This window comes from Anas platyrhynchos, chromosome 5, assembly GCF_047663525.1.
Source record: "Anas platyrhynchos isolate ZD024472 breed Pekin duck chromosome 5, IASCAAS_PekinDuck_T2T, whole genome shotgun sequence".
In the NCBI taxonomy this organism is placed as follows: Eukaryota; Metazoa; Chordata; class Aves; order Anseriformes; family Anatidae; genus Anas; species Anas platyrhynchos.
Genome location: NC_092591.1, coordinates 9,159,095 through 9,183,788, shown reverse-complemented (window position 1 = coordinate 9,183,788; position 24,694 = coordinate 9,159,095). Strand labels below are relative to the sequence as shown.

The following is a 24,694-nucleotide window of genomic DNA, read 5'->3' as shown; positions in this document are numbered from 1 at the left end:
ATGATTGTAAAACCACAAACTTGTGTTTTGTAAAGAGGAGAGGTAAAGATGGTCAGAGAGAGGTACTGCGCAGAAATCCCTGTAATCTAAGTTTTGAATTGACAAAGTCTTATTAAATATGAAACTCTTCACTTTTATACTCACACTGACCTTGGTATCATAACCAGTGTGCATTTGTGTGTGGGAGACGATTTTGTGATATTATTCAGCTACATAATTTCCTTTTTATCTTGTGATTTCCCATTTTCATCACCTTTCATTTGATGGTATTGCTGCCCAAAATTGTCAATAATAATTTCTGAAATACTCGTCTGAGATTCTAAATCATGGAGATTTCACTTTGTTATTCCTTTAGTGCTGCTTTTTACTTTTTTTTTTTTTTTTTTTTTTTTTTTTTTTTTTTTAATGATGGGATGCAGGGGAACACGAGGTGGAAATGAAACCATTTCCATGGACAGGTTCACAGACTATGATCCTTTCTGAGCCCCTTAATTATTGTGAAGTGTGTGCTGACGTTTTCCATGAGTTCCTCTTGTAGAAATACAACAGTCTCTGACTGATGTATATTGTTTTGCTCAGGGCTTGATGTTTGCTAGCTTTCCCTGTGAATGAGGCAGAACTCAATGTGTTCTGCAAGGCAAAACCTGCTTATGCTACTTCAGGTCCCGTTCCCACGAGCGGTACAGACCCAGTGCATGCATGAACCATAGGAGGTGGGCAGCAGGGGCATGGGAAGGGCTTCTGAGGTTCAGAGTGCTGAGAAACCCATAGAGGGAGTCATTTGATGTCAGAAATCTCTTCTGACGGTGTGAGTGGTGTGCTTTTTGGAACAACTGATGGATTTCGGTTGCTTTTGAAGAATGTTTTGGTTTGGAAGATTTCTGGAAAAGGAGGTGGGATTGATCCTTGCTTGAAGTCCTTCTACATCATGTTGGCTGATGAGGTTGAGATGGTTCCCAGGTGTTCAGACCAAAGCCACTAGCCAAGGTGACTGCATGCATGCAGCTTGTGACAACATAATATGCACAGTGCCTGGCACAGGTGCAGCAACACAACCCTCTGCTGAGACATCACCCAGACCCAGTGTCCCCTCTACATCCCTCCAACAGGCCACCAGCCAGCAAAGCCTTGAAAAGTGTTTGGCAGAGAGGTGACAAGAGCCACAAGCTTTCCAGGCGCTGCTGGCCTTGGAGTGGTGCAGCACTCTGTGCTTTGTCACATGCGGGCTGCTTTTCTTGGTGCAACAGGTTGATCTCAGCGCTTTGCAGCCTCGCTGGTATCAGCTGCAAAACCACTGCACAGCTAGCACCGTTGTAACCTCAGCTGCTGAGCGCTCGCCTCTTCTTGGTTCTAATTTTCCTATTCTTTTCCCCGTTTCAAATCACAAAGTGTTGTCCTTGGAAAGAACGGTCTTTTTCTCATTGTGCTGCTGCTTGTTCGGCAGCTGAATCTTTCCATGATGTTTCCCTGGTGCTTTGCATCTCAGGCACAATATAAAGAAATGAAATGCAATGTGCTCACTCCTTATTATTATAGATTGATGTTGAAAGGAGTGCTGCATGTAAGATTTTAATCAAGAAACTGCAGCAAGTTTATGAGCAATATATATCTCTCTTAATTTGGCCAGCAATGAAAATATGGTTGGCAGGGGGAAAAAAAAGAAAACTTCTCCTCTCTCACCAATGTACTTTCCAACATGAAAAAAGGGATTTTGAATAAAGTGGCAATATGGATGCATTTGAATCTGTGAAATGTGATTCTTAATTGCTCATGATTGTCTCTCAAACAACTGGTAGGTTAACCACGGCAGGCTGACAGTCTGTACTAACTGACAATCAATATTGTTGAAACGCAGAACCTTTGCCTGCAAGACACAAAAACATTTCATTTTCAAACACTACAGGACATCTGCTTCTGGAGAGAAAAAGTTGCTTCTTCTCGGCAATCTGCACCAACTTGTAACTTATTTTTTCTCCTTGCTCGGAGGAAACAAAAGTCTTCTTTATACCGTATCCTTTCCACTAATCTGGCAGCTATCCAGTGTGGGTTTAAACAGATGTTCTGGAAAAAAAAATATGGCATATACAAATGAGATGGAATCCAGCAACTCAGTCATGGATTATTACAGATATAAAATACTAAGGGCTAAATTCTTCCCAGATACACGGTCTCTATAATATTTGGCACTAGATGTAAGAGTAGCACACAAACAAATCATTAATACCCTCATTATAATAATTATTATATATTTAGCACAAAGACCCCAGGCTGGATCAAACCCTTTGCATTAAAAACTGTGCAGATGCGCGTTCAGGCTGAGGAGTTTACATTCAAATGGCTGTACGCAGCAAGGACTTAGATATGTAAGTAACTTTACTTTTGCATGTTTGCAGGATTAAGCCCCACGTGATTACACCATTGGCAACTACGGGCATTTCTTACTTTCCATGCTGCAGCCTTTGAATAAATCACGCAGTAATGAATGATTTGATGCTAAAAGGAAAGAATTTGAGTCTTGCTGTGCGTAAGTCTACTAAGCCTAAGGGCTGCCACAGGGTTATGAGCTCAGTGGTAGAAAATATATGGACGCACACACTTCCTAAATATATATTACACACAATGCAATGAAACTGATAAAAATTATCTTTTTAGACCTAGGAAGAAACGTTTCCTTGCATATGGGGCAGCCCCACCAGTTCTACTAGCTGAAAAACACCTCCTTGCCTTCTGCTCCTCAGCCACACAATCTGTGCACTGCAGCGTAGCCTAACCCAGGAGCCAAAGCAGAAACCCTGGAATACATCCCCCGGGCTCCTGAAGGGCAACCCCCTCACCCAAGAGCTCCAGTAATGCCACTGGGATGACCTGTAAAAGCAGCTGGGAGGAAGAGCTTGGGTCTGTGACGGGTCAACCAGGAAGCGGGAATGAGGCATTTGGGCAACCTTGGGAGATCCCCCCTCCCCAAAATGCCTTCAGCTTCTACTGGTATCGTAGAGAGAACATGGTCTGATGGGCACAGTAACATCTAAAAGCAGGGGTATCTGCATTGTCAGGGGAGGCCCAGCTCTTCCCACATCTCTGGGTAAACTCCTTGTCTTCCACATCCAGCCTGAGCTCCTTGACTGCCCTTTCTGTTGTACCTGCAATAATGTCCTTTTCTGCAAAGCTTTTTTTTTTTTTTTTTTTTCCTTTTCCATTTTTCTCCAACTACTGTTCTCCCACCCTCACCTTATTTCTTCTGAATGTGAAATGAATTTGCTTCAAGCACTCTGGTGTCCTTTCAACTAAATGTTCCCCCCAGAAAACAAACTCTATTTTTAATTGTCCTGAGCCTGTATAGTAATAAAGGCCCAAACTCCAAGACATAATCTAAAAATTCATTTTTTGAGCATTACAGAGGACATTTGATTACTTGATAAATAATTCTGATTCCTATTGTTGCTACCACTGAACAAAATAAAATGAAAGATGTTGAGGAAATACTAAGGTGAAGATTAGAAGGCATCTGTTTGTCCCCACTTACCCCATTGCTTTTGTTTTTGGTCTCTAACTTCTCATCATTTCATTAGCTTCAGAGAAGTGACAGAGCAATGGAAGCACAGCAAACTCCAGCTTTTCTACCCCCATACTGTTTGAGATGAGAGCTCTCCCTATGGGTCACAATAGAGAAATAATCAGAAAATGTAAATGTGGGAGACAGAGAACTGGACAGGTTTCTTTTTTCCCCTGGACTCAAGGTGAAACACTAAGCATCAGAAATTTGGTAAGCCCAAAGAGATCAGAAAATTACGATCCAAGAAACATCACAAACGTTCCCAGAAACACTGCTGCAGCTGAAACACAGTTTAAAAAAAAAAAAAAAAGCAAAAAAAAAAAAAAACACAGCCTGCACTTTTCCCATCAGGAGCACGAAAAGTGTGCTCTTCCCTTCTGCTGCCCTTGCTGAAAAATGAAATTTTTGGGTGAGGGCTGCCAGGGGCCAGGCTCACACGGAGAGCAGGGCTGCTCGCTGCAGGTTTTGCAGTCCCAGGGACAGAGGTCCTGGCACTGGGCAGGTGAAGGTGCCAGCAGTGCCCAGCTGGAATCCACACGTGCTTCAAGCCTCTGCATGTGCTGGTGCACGGCCATGCAAACACAGTTTCGTTGCGTGCTCCTGAGCAATGCTAATCGTTTTAACTGCAGATAAAAGAGTTGAACTGAACACGCAGGCTGGCTGCTGCAGGCTGCCTGGTTCTAGTTACAGGCTCAGGGAACCAAGAGACAGCGCGCGAAGCTGAGCGCAAGCTCTCCGAGTGAGTGAGCAGCTCAGACTTTATGGGTTGTTTGATGACATGTGATTCTCCCTCTATATGAACAACATCTGCAAATACACAGAGAGTCTTTGGAATTGTTTTTGGTTTAAAAGAATTTGTTGTTCAGAGCATCTCAATCAGTCACTCCCCGGCTTGCTGTTTTGGCTCGTCGCAATGTCACGCTTGAGCCTTTCCACACCGCGCCTCGAGACACATCATTTTTATAATAATCAGGTGTTTGCTATATAAGCCTCCAGAGGCAACAGGAGAGACCCCTGATACTATAAGCCTACTGCTGGGGGTTAGAAACTAGGATGATGTTAGGGCAGGCAAAGAAGACAAACTTAAATGAAGGGAAAGACGCATTTTCTGAAGCTCTGCTAGTTACATCCAGATTTCTCAGCAGCAGACACCCCAGCACTAGGTGAGTTCACACATTTCCTGCCCCGTGGCAGTGTGTCCGCATGTCATCCCAGCCATCCCACAGGTTCTTCCAGAACAGCGATGCTTGGTCTTTCTAGGAATGAGCTCAGGCAGAACTGCTGGCTTTTTTTTTTTTTTTTTTTTTTTTTCAGAGCAGTCAAGTCACACAAAGGAATTATGAGAATGATAAGAAAAAAAAAAAAAAAAAAAAAAAAAAAAAAACAGAGATAAATCTACCTCAATCATCTCCACCATACACTTAGGGGTTCTATTATAGACTCTTTCCAGTACTTAAAGGGGGCCTACAGGGAAGTGTAGTGATAGGACAGGGGATAATAGTTTTAAACTACAAAGGGTAGGTTTAGATTAGATATAAGGAAGAAATTCTTTACTATGAGTGCAGTGAGGCACTGACACAGGTTGCCCAGAGAAGCTGTGGATGCCCCATCCCTGGAACAGTTCAAGGCCAGGCTGGATGGGGCTTTGGGCAGCCTGGTCTGGTGGGAGGTGTCCCTGCCCATGGCAGGGGGTTGGAATTAGTTGGTTTTTAAGGTCCTTTCCAACCCAAACCACTCTGATTCTATGATTCTCCAGCTGCCACCAGTAGCAAAGCAACAGCGAGCTTTCTTCCCTATCTTCATCTGGAGCTAATAATATAACAAAGGTCATCCTGGGTGAGACCAAAGGTACACCTAGTCTGGTATCTGCTCTCCAACAAAGAGCAGCAGTGTTATGGAGGGCTGAGTGAAAGAACAGTGTGTGCAAACAGTGACACTTCCTCAGAATATCCTTCACACTGCCAACATGTTGTGGCTTTCTAAGCCAAAAAGAGCGCATTGTGTTTAATGCCGTTTGGTGAGTTTATGGACCGTGACCTTTCCTAGTGGCCCTCATAATCCTTGCAGTTTTGGCACCCTAAAGGCGCTGTGCCCAGGAGATCCACACTGTAATTACAGCCTCATAAGGGATTATCTCCTTAAACCATCCTGAACCTGCCATCTTGCTCAATTTATCTGATTTCACTGATTCTTGTACTGGAGGAAAGAGGGAAGGACTGATCTCCTCATACTGATTCACTCCTGCCAGGCCTCCCTGAGGCGACCTGGGCACGCAGGCGGACATCCCACAAGCCCCGACAGCACGTCTGGGATCAGGAATGGCCTCGGAGGCCAGTCCAAAGGCAGTCTGGTGCCAGCAGAGGCCTCAGCAGTCAGCGTGGCTGAATTCACCAGCACCCGTGAGGAGTGTGGGTGCACAAGTGCCGGGCAGGACACGAACACCAGAAGTGTGACAGGAAGGCAGATCAGCCTGCACGCCAGCACTCTCTCTGCATTTACACAGACAGCAACGATTTGGGGGATCATTTCCCCACAATTTGCCCAGCCGTCCCCCTTTTTTCCCTCACAGGCTTTAAGGAAGGAGCTGGAGGGCAGCTCCAGGAGCGTGCAGAGGCTGAAGGAGATGGTCCCAGAGAAAATGTGTGGGCCGTGAGAGGCGGCAGGGAGGCACATGCCCGTGTGCACCGGCACCAGGCCGCCTGAGAAGGGAACTAACATCGTTTGTGTGGGATTTTCCTCCCCCTCCCGCAGATCAAAAGGACAGCAGCAATGCAATCTGCTGTTTGTGTAGGAAATGTGTCAGAAGAGGGAAGGAGGGGATACACATGGGAACATCTGCTCTAAGAAGCCACTTGAAAATTAACCCTCTAGGTCCTGAGCCAGCCAGCACCTGCCGGGCATTAAGCACATGAGGAGCCTCAGTCCCACCAGGCCTGCACACGTCTGTGGCACCTTCTGCAAAGTCCCAGAGGAACATCGGGTGCTGAGTGCTGCCGAGGAGCATTTCTTCCTCTGCATTCCCTAGGAAGGGATGGGGATCACCTCAGAGCCCCTCCTGGTGCTGCTGGGCTGTCATGTACACGGGTAACTCCACCAGCTGCATTTAGGATGCGGGGAGAGCTGTGCATGGCCAGACTGACTCTCATCCGTGCAGGCACACCTGGACAAGTGAAAGATTTGCAGCTTGGCTCCCTGAGACACTGGTGCGAAGAGCAGACTGGATTTTGTATCTCCTTTATCAGACTTTAAGCACCTAAGCCCTCTGTTTTCCTGCTCTCAGCACCAGCCGAACCTTGCTGTCCACAGCTGGCTGCTGAAGCTTTGCAAGAACTCACTGCAGAAAAATAAAATTGTGGGCAGCACACTGCAGGTTTTATCTCGTGTCCGTGGCTATTACAGGTGCCCTGGTCACCCACAGCTGCCTCTCGTGCCCTTTGTGCAAAAATTTGTCTCGGGGATAAAATATTTGCTGACCTGATTTAGTAACAGCACTGCGCAGAAAAACGAGCACAGCAGAGAAAACAACAACAACAAAAAGGTTGTATCCCTTCTTCCTCCTGTGTACAAAATTAAAAAATCTCACATTGTCCCAGTGCAACCGAGTCGAGCACAAAAGGGAAAAAACAGCCCCGTGTTGTTCTAGGCCAGCCGCCAAGACAACTTGTGCAAGTTTGTGCTGGCAGCGGCGTCCCCGGGCAGAGGGGCTGCGCTGGCGGCCGCCTGCCCTGCTCCCTGCGTCACCTTCCTGCCACCCCCCCGCCACCCCAAACCACCCACATGCTTCGACGAGGGGCTCTTCACTTATTTGGCATGTCCAGCATAGTCCTGAGATTGCCAGGGTGGCACTGCTGTCTCTGTGAAAGTATCAACCTTAGCCCGTTTCTGGAGGCAGGCCAGCAAATCCTTACCCACAGAAATACTTTTACACAAGTATTTCAGTCAACAGGATTCCTTGCATGAGTAAGGGATTGTGGGATTTAGCCATTACACATCTTATTTTTCCAGTAAATAAAATGTACTTTTTTTGGCCTCTCTGAAGAGCTTCACCATTCTTATCCTTTCGCTGCTCTGCCAGGTTTTCCCTATTTCCCCAGAGCATCCTACCACTACGAATACCATTTAACATGCGATTTCTTTGCCATCTCTGCTCCGTATAAATCTCTCCACATTTGCCTGGTTTACCTGTAGAAATGAGTTAAATCAGCAATCTGATCTAGTCAGGAGGCAGACAGAGATCGTTTGGATTTTGGTTTCTGCATCAGAGCTGGTCATCTCAGTATTGATTCTGGAAGAGGAAAGTTCAGGTGTAACCAAACAAAAACCCAAATTCCAGTTGTTTTTATCATAACAACTTAAAATGACTTCTGCTTTCTGTTTCCTTCACTACCTTCTCACAAATCTGGTCTAGATGTGCATTGTCAGAAATCCTCCCCCATATTCATCCCTTAGATGTAGCAGAGAGCTTGGGAGTACCCTGGTGGCAAAGGTATGGTCTGAACATTGCCCTGGACTTGAGCTGGAGGCCACCTCTGCTTCACATGGTCCAGGTGAGTGCTCAGCCATGTGGACTATGGAATTAAAGGCAGACATGAGCAGCAACACATCCTTTTGTGTATGCTGCCGGCCACACAAATTAAAGTCCCAGGGTTATGATAGCCAAAAGGAGATCTGGGTCCACCCTCACCTCTAAGTCTTGAAGACTAGTAAAACCAACAGAGATGGACAAAACACAGGGTTTTGGCACACTGCTACCTCTTTCATAGTCCATTTAGTCTCACTTTTAGTGTAGTCCTATTTTTATTTTTATTTTTTTGAAAATGAACGTAGAATCATAGAAACAGAATGGTTTGGGTTGGAAGGAACCTTAAAGCCTATCCAGTTCCAAACCCCTGGTACAGGCAGGGACACCTCCCACCAGACCAGGTTGCCCAAAGCCCCATCCAGCCTGGCCTTGAACACTTCCAGGGATGGGGCAGCCACAGCTTCTTGAGCAACCTGTGCCAGTGCCTCACTGCCCTCATAGCAAAGAATTTCTTCCTAAAACCTAATCTAAACCTTTGAGTTTCAAGCCTTTACTCCTTGTCCTACCACTACATTCCCTGATGGAGTCCCTCCCCATCTTTTGCCTTTCATATTTCACCTTAATGCCAACTCCTGCGAGACCCCTTCCTCTACAGAATGAAAAATACTGTCACCAGCACCCTTTCCATGACAGTAGTCCATTCATCCCATCCTACCACTGGGTGACATCCTACTAGTGACACCTGCAGATCCCCAAGAGGTGCTTGTCATCCCGGGTTATTTCCTTCCATTTAGGAACTGGTACAGGCTGACCTCCAGTTAAGTGCCGTGCTGAGGGGCTTTGGGAAGCCCCTTTCTCAAATTTCTCTATAAGAAGTGTCACCAGGTTTGCCAGACAAGACTGACATTTCACAAAAGGAGCATGTAATAAGCTGGTATTTTTTCACAAAGCTTTGTGCCTTTGCTAACATTCCCATCATCACATACCCTGAGAAATTTAGTTTCCAAGGGCAAACTCCTAAAAACTTTCTGCTCCACTGGAGATCAGGCTCTTCGCTTTGTTGCAGGAGGAATGCAGCAATGTAACACACTGGGTCTCAAACTGCAGACTGAACTCCTGATATCCTGAAGTTCTGATGTCCTGAAGTCAGGACACAGAGAAACCATGATACAGGAGCAAAATGTTCAGTGTACAAATACCAGACCTGAAACCAAAACTCTTCCACAGGCAGAAGGTCTACCTGCAGCTACATTAAAACTTATTCTCTGTCTTCATGGAGTCCTTTTCCTGTCACTACACCTTCACCTGGGTGCCAAGCGCTCATTTCCCCATAGGCCCAGCCCTGCAACCAGCTTTAAGTATCCAACACCCAGTGAACTCGGCAGCCACCTTCTTAAGCTTAATGTTATTCACCTATCTCAGTGATTCATTAGAGCAGGACCTACACTGAGAATCTAATTAAGACCAAAGTTCCACATTCATTTCCAGAGCAGTAAAAGGCAAGTTATGTAAACTCACAGCAAGTACTTCTTCTTTTACCAGAAGAGCAAGATAAAAGCATAAAACACATCCATAGGCAAAACAGCAAAGGAGGGGAGCGAAGGCTTTGGCAGACAGTACATAAGAGAAGGAAGTCTAGAAAGATACTTTTATTTGCATTTCTTACATTACATGCTCTGGACTTTCCCTCCACCTGGAATACATTAGAAGGAAGTAGAGCGCCCAGTGGGATGGCTACTAGACACCTCTGAGACAACAGCAGCTCTTTCTAACCAGAAAAATCATCTGCTTTGCTCCCCTTATTCTCAGCCTCCCATTTCTCTCTCCCCACTGCCCGGAGGCTGGACTTCTCTCAGAGGTGTGTTTGGCACCCAGGCTCCCAAAGGAGTCAAGCAGAGGCTGGGAGCACACCGAGCCCAGCTTCCCTCTGCACACAGTTCCCAGACTTACACCCAAATCCCTCCTGTCCAGTGCTGCTGCTTCCAAAATCCTCATCCCAGATCCTCTGAGCAGACTAAGGAGAATACAAGTTGAGGCATGGTGAAAAGGAGGACAGATGTCCGTGCATGGGAAAAGAGGGAGTCTTTTAAGGTCTGAGATGTCAGATTTATCAAATGAGGATGCTTCTAGCAACCTGTTCAGACAGCCCTACAGTCTACAACTCAACCCACGTAAGTGAGATGTGTACACCAACTCTGCCTCACAAAGTTCGGGGTAATAGTTGGAGATAAAGTTGGTTTATCCTGGGACAAAGGATTTTCCAAGGAACAGCTGCTGAACTGGCACCCAAACATCACTTGTACTAAGCCTTTTATTCTAGGTTATATTTTTGCTTAGCCAGTGTTTCCATTGTGAGATTTCCCAGATCTAATATAGCAAAACACGTCTGCAATATTTAGCTCTGCTTTCTTTTGGGAGTTACTAAAATAAAGTGCATTGTTAACAGAGTGTATTATTTGCTTACAAACAAAGCAATGCCAATTAAGAACCTCTCTTTTAATAAGATATTTGTAACTCTACACTGGACCCTACAATGCTGCTTAGCTTATCAGAGAACACACCAGCTTCTGATTTAAAGAGTTTTGTCTGTGCCTGGCAAATTTTATGCCCGGTCCCAAAGCAGACACCAATTTGTCTCTTACAAGCCTGTTATTTATGGACTCTCAATGCCATCCTCTATATATCCTGCTACAAATTTCCATGTACCTGCTAATTTATAACAAGGGCAAGATCCCTGGGAAGATTTCCTTCCTAGGGATTGATGGATGGATAAATAAATAAAACAAATATCAAAAAGGAAATAACTTGATTGTATTAGATAATATTAAAGTAAATGGATGTCATGTTCTGAACGTTATGTAAGTAAAGCTGAGCAACACTGAAATATGACTGTCAGGGTGATTAGCAAGGGCGAAAGAGGAAAAAAAAAACTCCCAAAGAGGAGAATGTGCCTTATCAATGCCGTGCAAATTTCCTCAACCACTACAAACGAAGAAATGTGCTCCCTATACATGAAAAAAACAATGGATTTTTAAAGGCTGAAAAAGTACCTTCATTTACAGTTTCTAGAAATCCAAAACAGCAGATTGTAACAAAACCAAGCAGAAGTTGAGGGTTAGGCGAGCCAAGTGAAACTATGAGAGCTGAATAACGAAGAGGAACCCATCCCCTGGCCGCTGACAGCAGCGATGAGGTACAGGTGTGACAGGCATTGCCTGGCCAGTTCAGGCAGGGATGGTGCTTTTGTAGCAGAGCTGAACATGACCTGTGCAAGAGGTACCTCTGTGGAGTCCTTTGCACCCCTAATGCATCAACCTGGATTGGCCTATCCTTACTGATAGCTGTGTTATAGAAATTATAAGTTAACATGTAATTTATACATGCAGCTTAGGGCTATCAGGAGTGTATTGACTCCATAGGATGATTTGATAAGGCCCTAGCTGCTACAAGAGATAGTCACAAATGGTCCAGTGCATGCAGGGTCTCGCTATCTGGGACAAATCAACAGGACAGCCATAAAACAAATACAATACACATAAGCACACTGCTCAGGAGACTCTCTAAGATATATATTCTGATTAATGTCTGGAATGGCAATAGTGCATGTTATTGCTTCCTTGAGTCCTACATGAGGTGCTAGAAGGGGATCTCAGGGCCGATGTCACGCTAAGGGTATGTGGCGGAAGGAGGCCCTGCTGTTGTGTCATGAGGTCCAGAAAGGATCCTGGTGGATCACCGGTGATCACACCTGGCTGTGACTGGATCCAGTCCTAGTCCCAGATCTAGTCAATGGTTTATGCCTAAATGATTTTGTCTCCTTCCCTGCTTGGGAACAAGAGTGGCCTAGGCCCATCGGCCCTCCGATAACTGGAGGTCTCCTCCTCCAAACCAAGGTTTCTGAATATGAGATCTATACTTTGGGTGAGGTGGGACTAAGTCATTATATCGTGTGCCCAACGGCTCTCAACAAGACTTGTTGCACTGTCAGTCAAGAAAAGAGGAGGAGAGGGTGAGGCCAGTGCTGGGTACAGGGACAGGTTGCGCTCCTGGCCTCAGCTGCAACAACACCGGGCCGTGAGGCTTCCTCCTCACCCCAGACATCGCTTAGCTGCTGGAGCTGCAGGGGCCTCATACATGCTGATCGTTCAACTGCAAACCTCCAACATCTGGCCTATGCTTTGGCCAGATGAGCAAGATAAGCCTGTCAATCAGCTCACATTCCTGCATGTCAATTAGCTCACGTTCCTGCTCAAGTCTGGTCTCAGCAATTCTCCGCTGATTTACGGTCATTTGGTATTTTGACACCAACAAGCCTGGCGTTATTCCGCAGAAGGTCATCCCACTTTTCTGTGGCTTGGCAACAAGCAACCCCCTGAAAGCTGACCTTGGGTCTGACTGTCAGGTAAGTGCTGGAATAGACTGCAAACTGGGGGGCATCCACAGATGCCAGTGGCAGCTCCTTCTCTAACACCACAGGGCTCGGCACCCTTTGGGATTAAATTCCTCCCTGTTTCAGAGGAGGTGATGAAGGCTTCAGTCCTGCTGTGTGCACAGGATAAATCAACCTTTGGAAACGTTTGGAAGAACTTCTGCAAATAAACCTTGCTATGACCAATGCACTTAAAACATCTTCAGTACCTGCAGTATTAAACACTGCCTCTCCCTCTGAAATGCGACTGGGCTACCACAAAGAAGATGCCATGAAGAAAGAAAAAAAAAAAAAAGAAAGGAAAAAAAAAAACATAAAAGCACTGAAATCATGTAGGAACAAACACAAAGAGGCTGCTACCCAATAAGGTGCAAGAGAAAACGATTAAATCACATGAAAAACCTGTTGCTACCACTTCTGCATTTGGCCAACGACAAGGGATTGAGAGGCCCCACTTGGTAAATATATACTCTCCTTGGATCAAAGGGGTAAGAATGGAAGCGAGTCCTCAGGCTTTATGGACCTGATCCAGTTGGTTTTTCTACTAATTTCTGTGGGCTTTGGCTGGTGTCCAGGCAGCATAAACAACCAGGACCAGGGCTAGCCCCGCCTGACAAATGAAAGCCCTGCTAGCACCGCCAACTTTTCCTCTCTGCCCTAAACCTGCATTTTCTGCTCAGCTCTACAATGCTACGTGAGCGGCAAGATGCTCGCTGGCACCCAGGAGGGTTTTAACTGAGCCCAGGAGCTCACATCACTGCCAAAGGATGTCTGATACGTCAGCTCCTGACACTTTCCATCAGTCCCCGTTCACGTGCAGCCGTCCTTGCATTTGGCAATAGGATGGGGGTGTTGTCCCCCAGCCCGGACCATGGTCAGAGAGTTTCCTACGGGCTGTGGGGACTGAGCAGCTGCTGCCTGGCTCCTTTCCCTTGGGGAAGTACTGAAAACGGAGCCTCTTCCTAATGGTACTGGAGTCTTTGTCTTGCCGAGGCTATGGGGACAGAGAGATGAAAGCAGGGCATTTGCTTGTGATTTTCTTGCTTTCATGAGAACCTTCAGAAAGCCAGGAGCTTTCAGAATAAAGTTTCTGGGGCAGTTCTTCCTGTTGCCTTGCCTCGAGTAATCACTCAGGGCTTGTTTACACTAGAGAGTTGTACTACCAGTATTTTATACAACTGCACTGAAATCAGCACAACACCTGTATTGTGTCTATCGCTACCTTGGTGCGAAGGCGAGCCTACTATTTCTGAGGCCTTGAAAAGCAAGCCAACAATGAGCCAAATGGATAAGGGGAGAAAATGAAAATGCTGCCGTGTTTCTTGACATTTCAAACTCGGCAATGACCACAGATGCATTGTGAAATTGTAACTGGTTTACTAAAAATAAAATACGGTTAGATTGTAGATAATTATTCCTAGCTTACAGAACCCAAACAGGAATTGAATCCTTAGTTCTTTTTTCTATTATTATTCTCTTTTTCCTCCCCTTATTATTAAAGGAGAGAGGGAAAAGTGAACAATGTATTACACAAAATAAGGGATTTATGCCAAGCAGCATAATTTGTACAAACACAAGAGACTGCCCAATATTAGTGTACAAAGAGAAACTCTACAAGTCGTCACATCCACACAGAGGGCTTCATGGAAGCTGCACTTGCTTGTTGGAGAAGAAACTGCTTCACTTACAGTGGAGCCTGTGTTGTCTTCAGCACTGTCTTCGGAAGGACAGAGTTCCCATCCCAGGATGGTGTCTGTGATCTGAACAAACAGCTGAAGGTCTCAGTTTTAACAAACAGTGATGGATTTAACCCCAGCACCTTTAACTCTCAGTGGAGCTGGGCACCTCTGCATCTGGGCTGGAGTTTCCCAATTTGAACAACACTGATAATGATATTACAGCAGGGCTTTGTGACAGCGCAGTTGCTGACACTCAAAACCCACCCAAATATCCTGGCATTCACTGCCAATTGAATTAAACCATCAAGGTCTGTGAGAGGGAAGTGGCTGTTGGCAAAATAGACACTGAATTCTGTGACAGAGAGCCTGAGGATTAAATATCAAAGAATTAGACCAAATTACTAACAAATATACCAACCGATAAAAGTGATGTTTTTAGGTGCTAATGCCACTACTGGGCATTGGGGAAAAGAAAAAAAAAAGAGACATATATTAAGAAAAAAAGGTGCTCTCCTAGATATTATGATCTAGACAGGCAACCTAGAGGAAGGAAAAGAAAGGAGTTTCTCTGCATTACTTGTTGGAAGCAAGATACTTCTGACCAGAGCCACGCAGGGTGCTTACAGCAGGGCTCCGATCCTCTCTCTGCTCACCCGAACCCAACAGCGTTGCAAAACTCACCCTTTTCTGTTTAAGCATGGCTAAAACCTTACACAAAAAGAAATACACACGTGATAAAGTCAGCCTGGACCTGGAGCCCCGCTCCAGCGCTTCAGGTCCGAGGCCACCTCCACCTGCCGGGGGACCCAGCCGCGGGTCCGGCTGCAGCCGGGGGGCTCTGGGAGACTCCCGGCGGGGGTTGGGGAGGGGGGGAAAGTCCCCGTACCCAGTCCCAATCCCTATCGCGATCCCGGTCCCGATCCCGATCCCCAGCAGCGCCAGGGAGCAGCTCCGGGCTGCGGTGCGGGCAGCGGGAGCCGTGCCCGACTTCTCCCCGTTTGCTGGGGCGGGAGATCCGCCACTTTATTTATTTATTTATTTATTTATTTATTATCACTCTAAAAGCTCTCACTTTTGATGGGATTACGGCTAATTAAAATTTAAAATTCAAATCAACTATCGAAAAGGTCATCTCAAAAAAAAAATAAATTTAAAAAATAAAAAATAAATCCGCAGGCATCTGGTTGCAAAACTAAAGGTAAAAAGAGGGGGAGCGCACCGCCGGGGCTCCTCGGTCCCGGTCCCCGTCCCCTCTCCGCGCCTGCCCCCGGGGGGTGCGCGCCCCGCTCCGCGGCCGAGTTGGGAGCGGGACGGCGCCGGGGCCAATGCAGCGGCCGGGCGGGGAGGGGAGGAAGGGAGGGGAGAGGAGGAGGAGGAGGAAGAGGAGGGCAGCGGGGAGGAGGAGGAGGAGAAGGAGGAGGAGGAGGAGGGGAGGGCGCAGCCGGCACCGCGCACCGGCCGCCGGGGCTGGCCGGGGCGCCGGGGGGCTATTGTGTGCGCCGGGCGGGGACGCACGCTTGCACACGCGTTCCCCCCCCCGTTTGCACACTCGTTTGCACACTCACCACCAGCACCCCCCCGCGGCTCGGGAGGACAAATATCGCGAGAGCGGCCGGCGACCAACCTGCTCCGCAGCCCCGCCGCGCCGCCGCGCCCGCGGAGCCCCCGCGCAGCGCCCGCATGCAGCCGCGCAGCCCCGCCGCGCCTCGGTGAGTAGCGGGACCCCCCCAAACTGCCCCCGCCTCCCCTTCCCCTGGGAGGACGAGGGGGAAAAACGCTCCCTGCAAAGTTGGGGAGTGCTCCCAGAGGCTTTTTGGGGGTGCTCGAGGGGTAGGGGGGCGCCCCGGAGGGGTTGCGCGGGGTCCCCCCCTCTCCATTTGGTGCGCGGAGCCGGGCGCAGGCGAAGGTCACGGCGGTGCTGCGGGGAGCAACTTTGGGGAGGGAGGTGCGGGGGGGGGGGGGGGCACCGCTGGGAAGGGGGGGGGCGGGCTCGGGGCAAGTTTGTGGGATTTAATCGCGGGCTATAAATGGGGCTGCTGGAACTTTAAAAGGCAGCAAGCTGTGGTTGGCTGGTAGCGAGATTTGGAGTAACATATGGCATTAAAAGGCGCACAGCTGGAGGTAGCATTTCCATCGCAGTGAAGTCAGAGCAGCTGACTCTCCAGCTTGCGGTGTAATTAGCAAACCGAGCACTCCTCCTTCCCTCCCAGCCTCCCTCCCTCCAGCCTCCCTCCCTCCCTCCGCGCCTCGCTCGCACTCGCGCACGCACCCGCGGCCGCTCCGCGCTCCCCCTGCCCGGCTCCGCGCCCCGGCCCCGCGGGAAGGTAAGCGCCCGGCGGGCAGCCCCAGCCCTCTCGCCTCTTATTTTCCTCCTTGCCCTTTAATAACTTCAACGGAAACTTTTTTCTTTTTTTTTTTTTCCGCTTTTTTTTTTTATTTTTTTTTCCCCCTTCGTTTTGCATGCGGGGTGCTGCTGCTGGTGCTGCTCTGCCTCCATCCCCGTCCTCCTCCTCCTCCTCCTCCGTGCCTGGGAAAACGCCGCTTCCCTGGAGCGAGCCGCGGCTGTTTTGTTGTGATTCTGTGCATGAGGAGCGGGGATAAAGTTTAAATTGTGTGTGTGTGTGTGCGTGACGGGGGTAATGCGCTTTATTAAAAGATGCCCTGAGTTAGCGTCGCTGGGAAGAGCCTGAGAGTTCGTGCTTTTTATTTATTTATTTTTCTTGCCTCTTCTTAATTTCATTAAAGTGCTTAGTGGGAGAAACAAAGGTTGGAGGGGCTGCTGCTTTACTAGCTTTTGTTTACTTACAATCAAGTTTTTCCTGTTCGGAGCAGGTGCGAAAGGATGAGAAGCATGTTGTGTTGTTTTCTTCTTTTTTTTTTTTTCTTCTCCCCCCCTTTAATAAAACTATTACAGACAATTAACAGTAAACGTTATCTCCAAGGCTGTTTCTTTGGCTTGTGTTACCAAAAAGCCGATCTGTTTGTTACAGCTGCTAGGAGGCTTTAGTTTACAGTAGCATTCAAGTTTTTCCTGTTTTGAACAGGTTATGAAGGAAGAATGGAGTTTCCAGACCATAGCCGCCAGTTGCTGCAGTGTCTGAGTCAGCAGCGTCACCAGGGCTTCCTGTGTGACTGTACTGTTTTAGTTGGAGAAGCTCAATTCAGAGCTCACAGAGCCGTTCTTGCCTCTTGCAGTATGTACTTCCATCTTTTCTACAGGGACCAGTTAGACAAAAGGGATATTGTGCATCTGAACAGTGACATTGTCACAGCCCCTGCCTTCAGCCTGCTGCTCGAATTCATGTACGAGGGAAAGCTGGAATTCAACAGTCTCCCGGTGGAAGATGTGCTGGCTGCGGCTAGCTACCTCCACATGTATGACATTGTGAAAGTCTGCAAGGGCAAGTTGAAAGATAAAGAATTATGTCCGGAGGAGAAGATTAATGATGAGGTGGCCGGGTTGGAGAAAGCGGAGCATTTTCTAGATGCCGGAGCACCCCTGGTCCACGAGTTTGACCCAGGAAACAAACAAAAATTCAGCGTTGCAGAATACGACAGAGCGGCAGGCAAAGAAAAGGTCAGCAGTCACCCCGCCTGGTCCTCTGATCATATAAGTGTCAGCTCTGCGCCGACAGAGGCAGAATCGTGCGCCGCAGCAGCTGGAAAAACAAAGGCTAATGTCAATAGTTCCACAGGACCTTTGTCCCAAAGGTCTGTTAACCATACCCTGGCTTCGGGTGATGTGGACTGCGCGCTGGATTTGTCTTTCAAGCCCGTGCCGGGGAGAGATTCCTTACACCCCTCCTATGTCTTTGGACAGCTGGCTTCCGACAGCCAGCAGCAGGGTACCGAGCCACTTGTTAAAGATGAACAAGACTTGCTGTCAGATCAGGAGGACAGCGAAGCCAGGAGTCCGGAGAGTCAGCATTTTGGGAATTCAGCCAAAAGCCTAGTGACAGGGTTAGGACACATGTTCGCGGGGAATGGCAGCTCTCATGCCCGAGAGGAGGATATAGATCAAGACCGAGACGAGAGCGAGGATGACATGGATTCGTCGGACATCTCCTCGGGCGTGCTTGTGCCTCCCGGGCATATCTGCATTTGCCCCCTGTGCAGCAAGGTGTTCCCGAGCCCGCACATCCTTCAGCTGCACCTCAGCTCCCACTTCCGCGACAAGGACGGCTCGCGGACCCGGCTGTCGCCCGACGGCTCGGTGCCCACCTGCACCCTCTGCGGAAAGACTTTCTCCTGCATGTACACCCTCAAGAGACACGAGAGGACTCACTCGGGCGAGAAGCCCTATACCTGCGGCCAGTGCGGAAAGAGCTTCCAGTATTCCCACAACCTCAGCCGCCACGCGGTCGTGCACACCAGGGAGAAGCCCCACGGGTGCAAGTGGTGCGAGAGACGGTTCACGCAGTCGGGGGATTTATACAGACACATCCGCAAATTTCATTGTGGCCTTGTAAAGTCCTTGGTGGTTTGAGACACGTTGTTTCTCTCCTTTCCCCCGCGCCCCCCGGCCCTTTTAAAACAGGAAAAAAAAAGGCAGCATCTGAATTTTTTTTTTTTTTTTAATTTTTTCCTTTTTCTTTTATTTTGGTGATATTCACTTCAGGTATATGATCTTTAAAAGATGCAGAGGTATACACTCCAGAGGCCTTTTAATGCAATCCTTCCACCTTTCCATCTCCCCTGTCCCCTGCCTCCTTCTCTTCAGGTCTTCTTTTGCGCACCCATGCTACATTATTAATGTGAAATGATCTAAGTAATTCTGCAATGATTTAGCATCTGTTTTCATGCTGGAAGTACTTGCTTCGTGGTCAGGGTGTGTTTTGTGTTTTTTTGTTTTCTTTTTATTTTTAGTTTGAAGAAAGATTGCTTATAAGTAAATTCCGGAGAAATACTTGGATCCCATTAAGCTCCCCTGATGCCGTCTGCGTAGCGCGTAGAAACATCCGAAGAGAAGACCGATGGCTTAAATACATTTCAGTGCAGGGAAATTTCTCTGCGTGTATCTCCAGCAGGCTGTAGTCTTATTTCATAGAGCTGGAAGAGACCTCAAATTGGCCCAAAAGATAAAGGGGAAGCGGGGAGAATTTCTGGATACACCTTTGGTACTAGTCACTTTTTGTTGTTGCTGTTGGCTTTTTTTTTTTTTTTTTTAATTCTATTATGTTGGAATCCTTCTGCAATCAGTCCTGCAATCTGAACGAGAATTTTTTGCCTCGAGGCTTGCCTTAGTTTCCCTTCCCACCCATGCGCTCGCCCACGGCAGGGCACGGAGCTGCTTGGTGGCTCGAAGGAGCCCGTCCACAGCAGGCTCTCTCCTCGGCTGCCGAGGGATGTGCGCTAGCACAGGTCCGAAATCCTGCACTCCGTGAACGTTTGCATCCCACATTGGTGTGCAGGGGTGACCCCACTCCTGGTAGGAAGGTGGCAGCAGGGGGCTGGGGTGGCCCCGGTGATGTGAAGGGGCCAGCGCCCTGGTCTTGCCTTGTCTGGCTGCTGGGATCCCTCTGCTCCAGGCACCCGGTGCTGAGCATCCGAGGAGATGCCCTGCTCGCTGTTTCCTCTGAGAAGTTTGGTGGGAGGCTGCCGTCGGCAGCTCAGGGTTTTATTTCTTGTTTTTTTTAAATGAAGTTGGTAATCCCTCTGGGCCCAGGTCCGTGCAATCCCTGCTGCTAAGGGGCAGTTGGAAGAGAAGGCGCTGGAGGGAAAGTGTGGCCCAACTTTTCCCCCCACCCTGCCAAATCACCACCTTTCTCCAGGGAGGTTTTTGGATCTTGGGGTGGTTTTATCTTTCACTTTTTAATTATTATTGTTCGCGTTGTGTTTTTATTTTTTTTTAATTTTTTTTTTTTTGTCAACCGAGGCTGCCTGTAACCATAACCAGTTTTACTCCAAACACAGTAACTCAATTACTTGCCTAATAGAGCATCCTTTGGGCTGTGCATGTCAGTAAATATCGGATTATTCCTTTCCAGTCAAATTATCCATTCAGGGTACATGTATGTGGGACTGAAATATAATAATAATATCCGAGTTTTTTTCTGCTGCATTACTGTTGCTTCACTGTTTTACCAGACACTCCTGGATTATTTTTTTTTGTGAAACAAGTGTTTATTTTTAAATGAACATGAAGCACTGAGTTTGATTTTTTTTTTTTTTTAAGTTGTGCTTAAAATACTGTATTTCATCTTATAAAGAATTGCCTAATGCCTTCCCCCTCTGGTCCAAAACCTGAGCACTACCTACATAAATAATATGGGATTTTTTTTATTTTATTTTGTAAGTACTTCCTCTTAAAAGAAAAAATAGCAAGATTGTTACAGCCTCCTCTTATTCATCTCTTAAACTATGAATGTACATGTAATGTGAAATTTTGCTTCTATTTATAGTTTTGGGTTTTGTTTTCAGTCTAATTTGTCTACTGTAAAATATTTTTGCTGAACCTGTTACATATGGAAGTTGTGGGAGAGTACTGTATCTTGAACATAAGTGGCTTTGGTACTGTGGTCTTATTCTACTTAATCAGCTTTTTCTCTTTTTTTTTTTTCTCCTTTTTGCTGTGATTGGAAATAGCACTGAACAAAATCTACTAAAATTAAGTTATTTTTCTTTCTACTAAAATTAAGTTATTTTTTCTCCTGAAGATACTTGATATAGTATTTATTAGATTTTTTTTTGAAGTGGAATTATTACTGTTAATCTATTTCAAAACTAGTTAATTTACACTTTAAATTTTATAACAACGTTTTTGCATGTTGAACGACATGTAAACAGTTTAATGTAGAGTCAGCATTACTGAAGCTGGTAATTTCTTAATTTTGCATTTTTGTGACACTTTTTGCATTTCAGTCTTCAGTTTCTGTATTTTATTTTTTAATATCATAAAATAGGATGTGCCATAAGACATCGCTAGTGTATGGAGCAGGGAAAAGTTTAAACAAGTTTGTGTCTGATGCTAGTATAGGAATAATTCATTAAACTGATGCTATGAGCATGCTCTGTACTGCAGTGAATATGGGGCGAAAGTTTAAAAAAAAAAAAAAAAAGACTTTCTCATTCTTTACTACTACATCATAAACACACTGTTCTCATCGTCTGGTATTTGTGTTCCCACTCCTCATAGCTTGAATTTCTAAAGTAAAGACGTTTGCACTTATTTTTGTCCTTAAGGTGACTTTTTTTGGCTCTCTCTCTGTGTCTCCGAGTTGCAATAGCTCTGAGCATGTTTTCAAAGTGGTTCATGGCTCTACAGAGAAGTACTAAAAAACATTGCACACTTCGGCTTGTCTTTTCACAACCTGTCTCACTGTGGGGCAGTGGCCGTCCCGGTAGGGGATGGTCCTGTGCCGCATTTTAAACACTGGATTTGTCTTCTACTACAAACAAATACTGTGAAGTTAATGTAAAAAAAAAAATAAAAAAAAAAATCATTGATATTTTTAATTGTTTTTAATCTTGGTGCAGTTCAGATTAAATATGTATATTTAAAGACACTAATTTTTGTGGGAGAGTTTTATAGTATACAGTATGTAGAGAAGCTATTGGAATGGAATATATTTTATAAAAACCTTCTATCACTGTTTTATAGTGAACTATTTTTCCTTCAGTGTTAGCGTAATGCTGTTAGTCTAGATACGACAATCGCAGAAGGAGTGATTTAAGCTACTGTTAGCGCTTAGTTTTGCGTGGAGTTCTGTTTGCAACTGTATTGGTATGTGCTGTAAAATGTGACAATCGTGACCAGGATTGTTGTCTTTATAAATTTACACGAAATAAAATGTGCTAGAGTTGTAAACTTCAGCCTCCTCCTCCCCGCTTTAGCAGAAGGGCTGGGGAGGTGTTGGGTTTGTCATTATTGATTACAGGTGGGTGCGCTATTTGTATTTATTTTTTTTAATCAGATACTCTAATTTTTATTTATTTTTTTTTCAGGGCCAGTGGGAATGGTAGACATCTGAGATGCTGGTGCCCAGCTGGACCTAGAGGCGAGCAGCCTGCGTGCACCCAGCTCGGCCAGCAGGGTGGATGGAGGGGGCTCCTTCAGCCCCAAAACCTCCGCGGCCCCAGGGTGAGCCGGGTTCAGCCCCCAGCTCCTGCTGCTTGGCTTCTGTCTTAAAACTCTCCTGACTTCAGCAGGAGCTGGGGGCTGAGGAAGAAAACATAAGCTGCATACACCAGCTGCTACTCAGGGAGGAAAATAAGAATGGTTTTGGCTCCCCCTCATACTACACATCTGGGATTTCTCACTTCTGGTGAGGCAAAGGGCACTGGTGGGTGACATCGGGCTGCCTCGAGATGGTGCTGCTTTGGGGAAGGACAAATTATAGGTGATGCTGGTGTGGAGGGGCAGCTGTCCATCTGCTCTTCTGCTGTCACGTAGTCACCTCCTCACAATCGTAACAAAATATGAGTGTTTTCCTTGCACTCAGTCATGCTTCCTGCCTCATGCAGCCTGTACCTCCGTCCCCATCCAGAGGGAGGACAGAAGGCTGCTGGAGACGTGTGTCATTCCTGCAATGTCTGGCTCCCATGCCCTATCCTAAAAACAATACTTTTTTTTTTTTTTTAAAGTATTTCTGCTGATGGTGGGGGGATTTCCCTGCAGCTGTGCATTCACGGCACGCTTTTTTTTTTTTCATTCTTTGCTGCTGCTGGAAGTGGATAGAAGATTGAACCCGCTGTGCCCAAATCTAGGTGTTGCGCTGTGCCAGGGGAGGCAGCAGGCTGTTCTTGGAGGGAGAAAGAGGCGAGCTCAAAGCTAAACCTGCGAAGTGGATGGCTTGCGACTAGGCTATAAATAACCGTGCGTAGATTGAGGAGAGCAGCCCACGTCTACGCTGGCACGAGCATGCTGTGCCCATTTTCTTTGTTGATAGCAATTGCTAATGTGAATTCTGGCACTCCAGATCCCGATGCCTGTTGTTCTGATAACGTAATTAAATCTTTGGAATGTGAAACGTAAAACGCTTTGAGAAGAAACCGAGCTGCAGAGTGGGTGCTGGAGGGGGCTGTGCATGCACGTGGGGGTACCGAGCCAGTGGCTGGATGCCTCCAGGCAGAGGTTCCTGGCTCTCAGGTACATTGGGGATGCTGATCCCCTGTGGGAAAGGGGGTGATGCCAGGGTCATCCACCCTCCTAACCATGGTCTGCGAGGGCGGGTGTCCTCCAGTAATAAAATGTGCAACAGGCTCCAGAGGCTGGAAAGGGTCAGTGCTACAGATGCCAGCAGCATAGGTCCCTGCCACTCTTGCAAAGCCCAAAAGCCCAGCTCTTGTTGGGGTGTGTTGTGAAATGCCCCCCTTTTTTTTTTTATTTTTTTTTTATCTTGTTTTGTAGCACCTTCTGGGGGTGGTTTGGCCTTGGTGTGCATAGGGGTGGCTGTGGATGCCCAGGGACATCTGGCCATGTGTCACCAAATGCCACTGTGGGTCTGGATGCTTTGGAGGAAGGGTTTTTTGCTAGCTTGGATGGTCAGGCTTGTGCTGGGACTGAGAGCCTCCCTACAGCCCAGCTTGGTCATGGCACCGTTACCACCTGGCTCCTACGGCTGCCAGCTTTACGTCGTGCCGCCCTGAGCTTTGCTTGCCGGTGAGTATTTTTCTGTGCCTTTTTGCTGAGGAACGCAGGCAGCAGAACATGAAACAGCAGCTGTTATCTGAGGAAATCAATGGCAGGTGTGACCCAGCGAGAACAGCCTATGTAGGACAAAGCTGGGCTCAAACAAAATGGAGCTGAGCACACGGTGCAGTTGGTGTGTGAAAACGCCTCGTCCTGGGAGGAGGAGGAGGACGAATTGTGCTCAGGGCTGCTAGCGACCTGCTCGGGGAACATTTTGTCTCAAACCTCTCAGTGTTTTGTGCCGGGAAGGACCTGGCTGGAAGTGTTACAGATTGAGCAACTTTGCACAGAGAGGTGCCTTTCATCACGACACGACGGAGGGATCCTGTCTCTTCGCTTCTTGTACGTGTGGCCGAGGTGGGGACGAGCGGCTGCAGAAGAATGCAGAGCATTTTCCAAGCTCACATCCTCTGTGTATGTATGGTGCGAGCTGCCCTCTTTCTGACTAGCTCTTTTCATCCCAATTTAAAAAAAAAAAAAAAAAATTGCCAGCCCTGTTTAATGGGAGGGGAGAGCAAACAATTTGGTTATTGTTACCTGTTTCCTGTTTGTTATTCTCTCTCATACAGCTGCACGCTGCTGTACACAGCTGGCTCCTGTGCCCTTTCAACATGATCTGTGGCAGAGAATAAAAGTACTTGCCAGCCTGGCTTTAAAAATAAAATAAAAATAAGGAAATCTGCTAATACAGATGAATGCAGGGCCTTGTACGTGCATCAAAGCGATGGTGCTGCCTGACCTGGTAAGAGGAGGTTGGTGAGGGGATGAAGGCTGGAGCTGCTGCCAGCCCAAGCCCCTGGTGTCCCACACTGTGCCTGGAAATAGGGACGGCTCCAGCCGATGGCTGTACGTGGGCTGCTGGGCTGAGCCAGCAGAGAGG

The 24,694-nt window shown here is 47.1% G+C and overlaps 1 protein-coding gene and 1 long non-coding RNA gene across 7 annotated transcripts; one reads left to right on the top strand and one right to left on the bottom strand.

Moving 5' to 3' along the window:
* Positions 1 to 361: 361 nt before the first annotated feature.
* LOC106018705 (uncharacterized) lies at positions 362 to 16,119 on the bottom strand. Of its 3 annotated transcripts, none has more exons than XR_003497569.3 (3): positions 15,808 to 16,119; positions 3,524 to 3,650; positions 362 to 2,061 (listed from the first exon to the last, which is right to left on the bottom strand). It is a non-coding gene; the product is annotated as an uncharacterized lncRNA (long non-coding RNA). The 3 variants fall into 3 exon arrangements; XR_011809443.1 differs by having other exon boundaries at positions 15,749 to 15,867; XR_003497570.3 differs by lacking the exon at positions 15,808 to 16,119 and adding an exon at positions 14,193 to 15,543.
* On the top strand, positions 15,754 to 23,174 carry ZBTB42 (zinc finger and BTB domain containing 42). 4 transcript variants are annotated; one of them, XR_005266220.2, is made up of 3 exons: positions 15,754 to 15,892; positions 22,128 to 22,263; positions 22,854 to 23,174. XR_005266220.2 is itself a non-coding variant. In XM_027458512.3 (2 exons), exon 2 carries the CDS (start codon positions 17,242 to 17,244, stop codon positions 18,667 to 18,669), a length of 1,428 nt encoding a protein of 475 aa, XP_027314313.1. In that variant the 5' UTR covers positions 15,761 to 15,892; positions 17,228 to 17,241; the 3' UTR covers positions 18,670 to 21,996. The 4 variants fall into 4 exon arrangements, 2 of the variants coding, with proteins under 2 accessions (XP_027314313.1, XP_027314312.1); XR_005266221.2 differs by lacking the exon at positions 15,754 to 15,892 and adding an exon at positions 16,151 to 16,507; XM_027458512.3 differs by lacking the exons at positions 22,128 to 22,263; positions 22,854 to 23,174 and adding an exon at positions 17,228 to 21,996 and having other exon boundaries at positions 15,761 to 15,892.
* Positions 23,175 to 24,694: the final 1,520 nt, after the last annotated feature.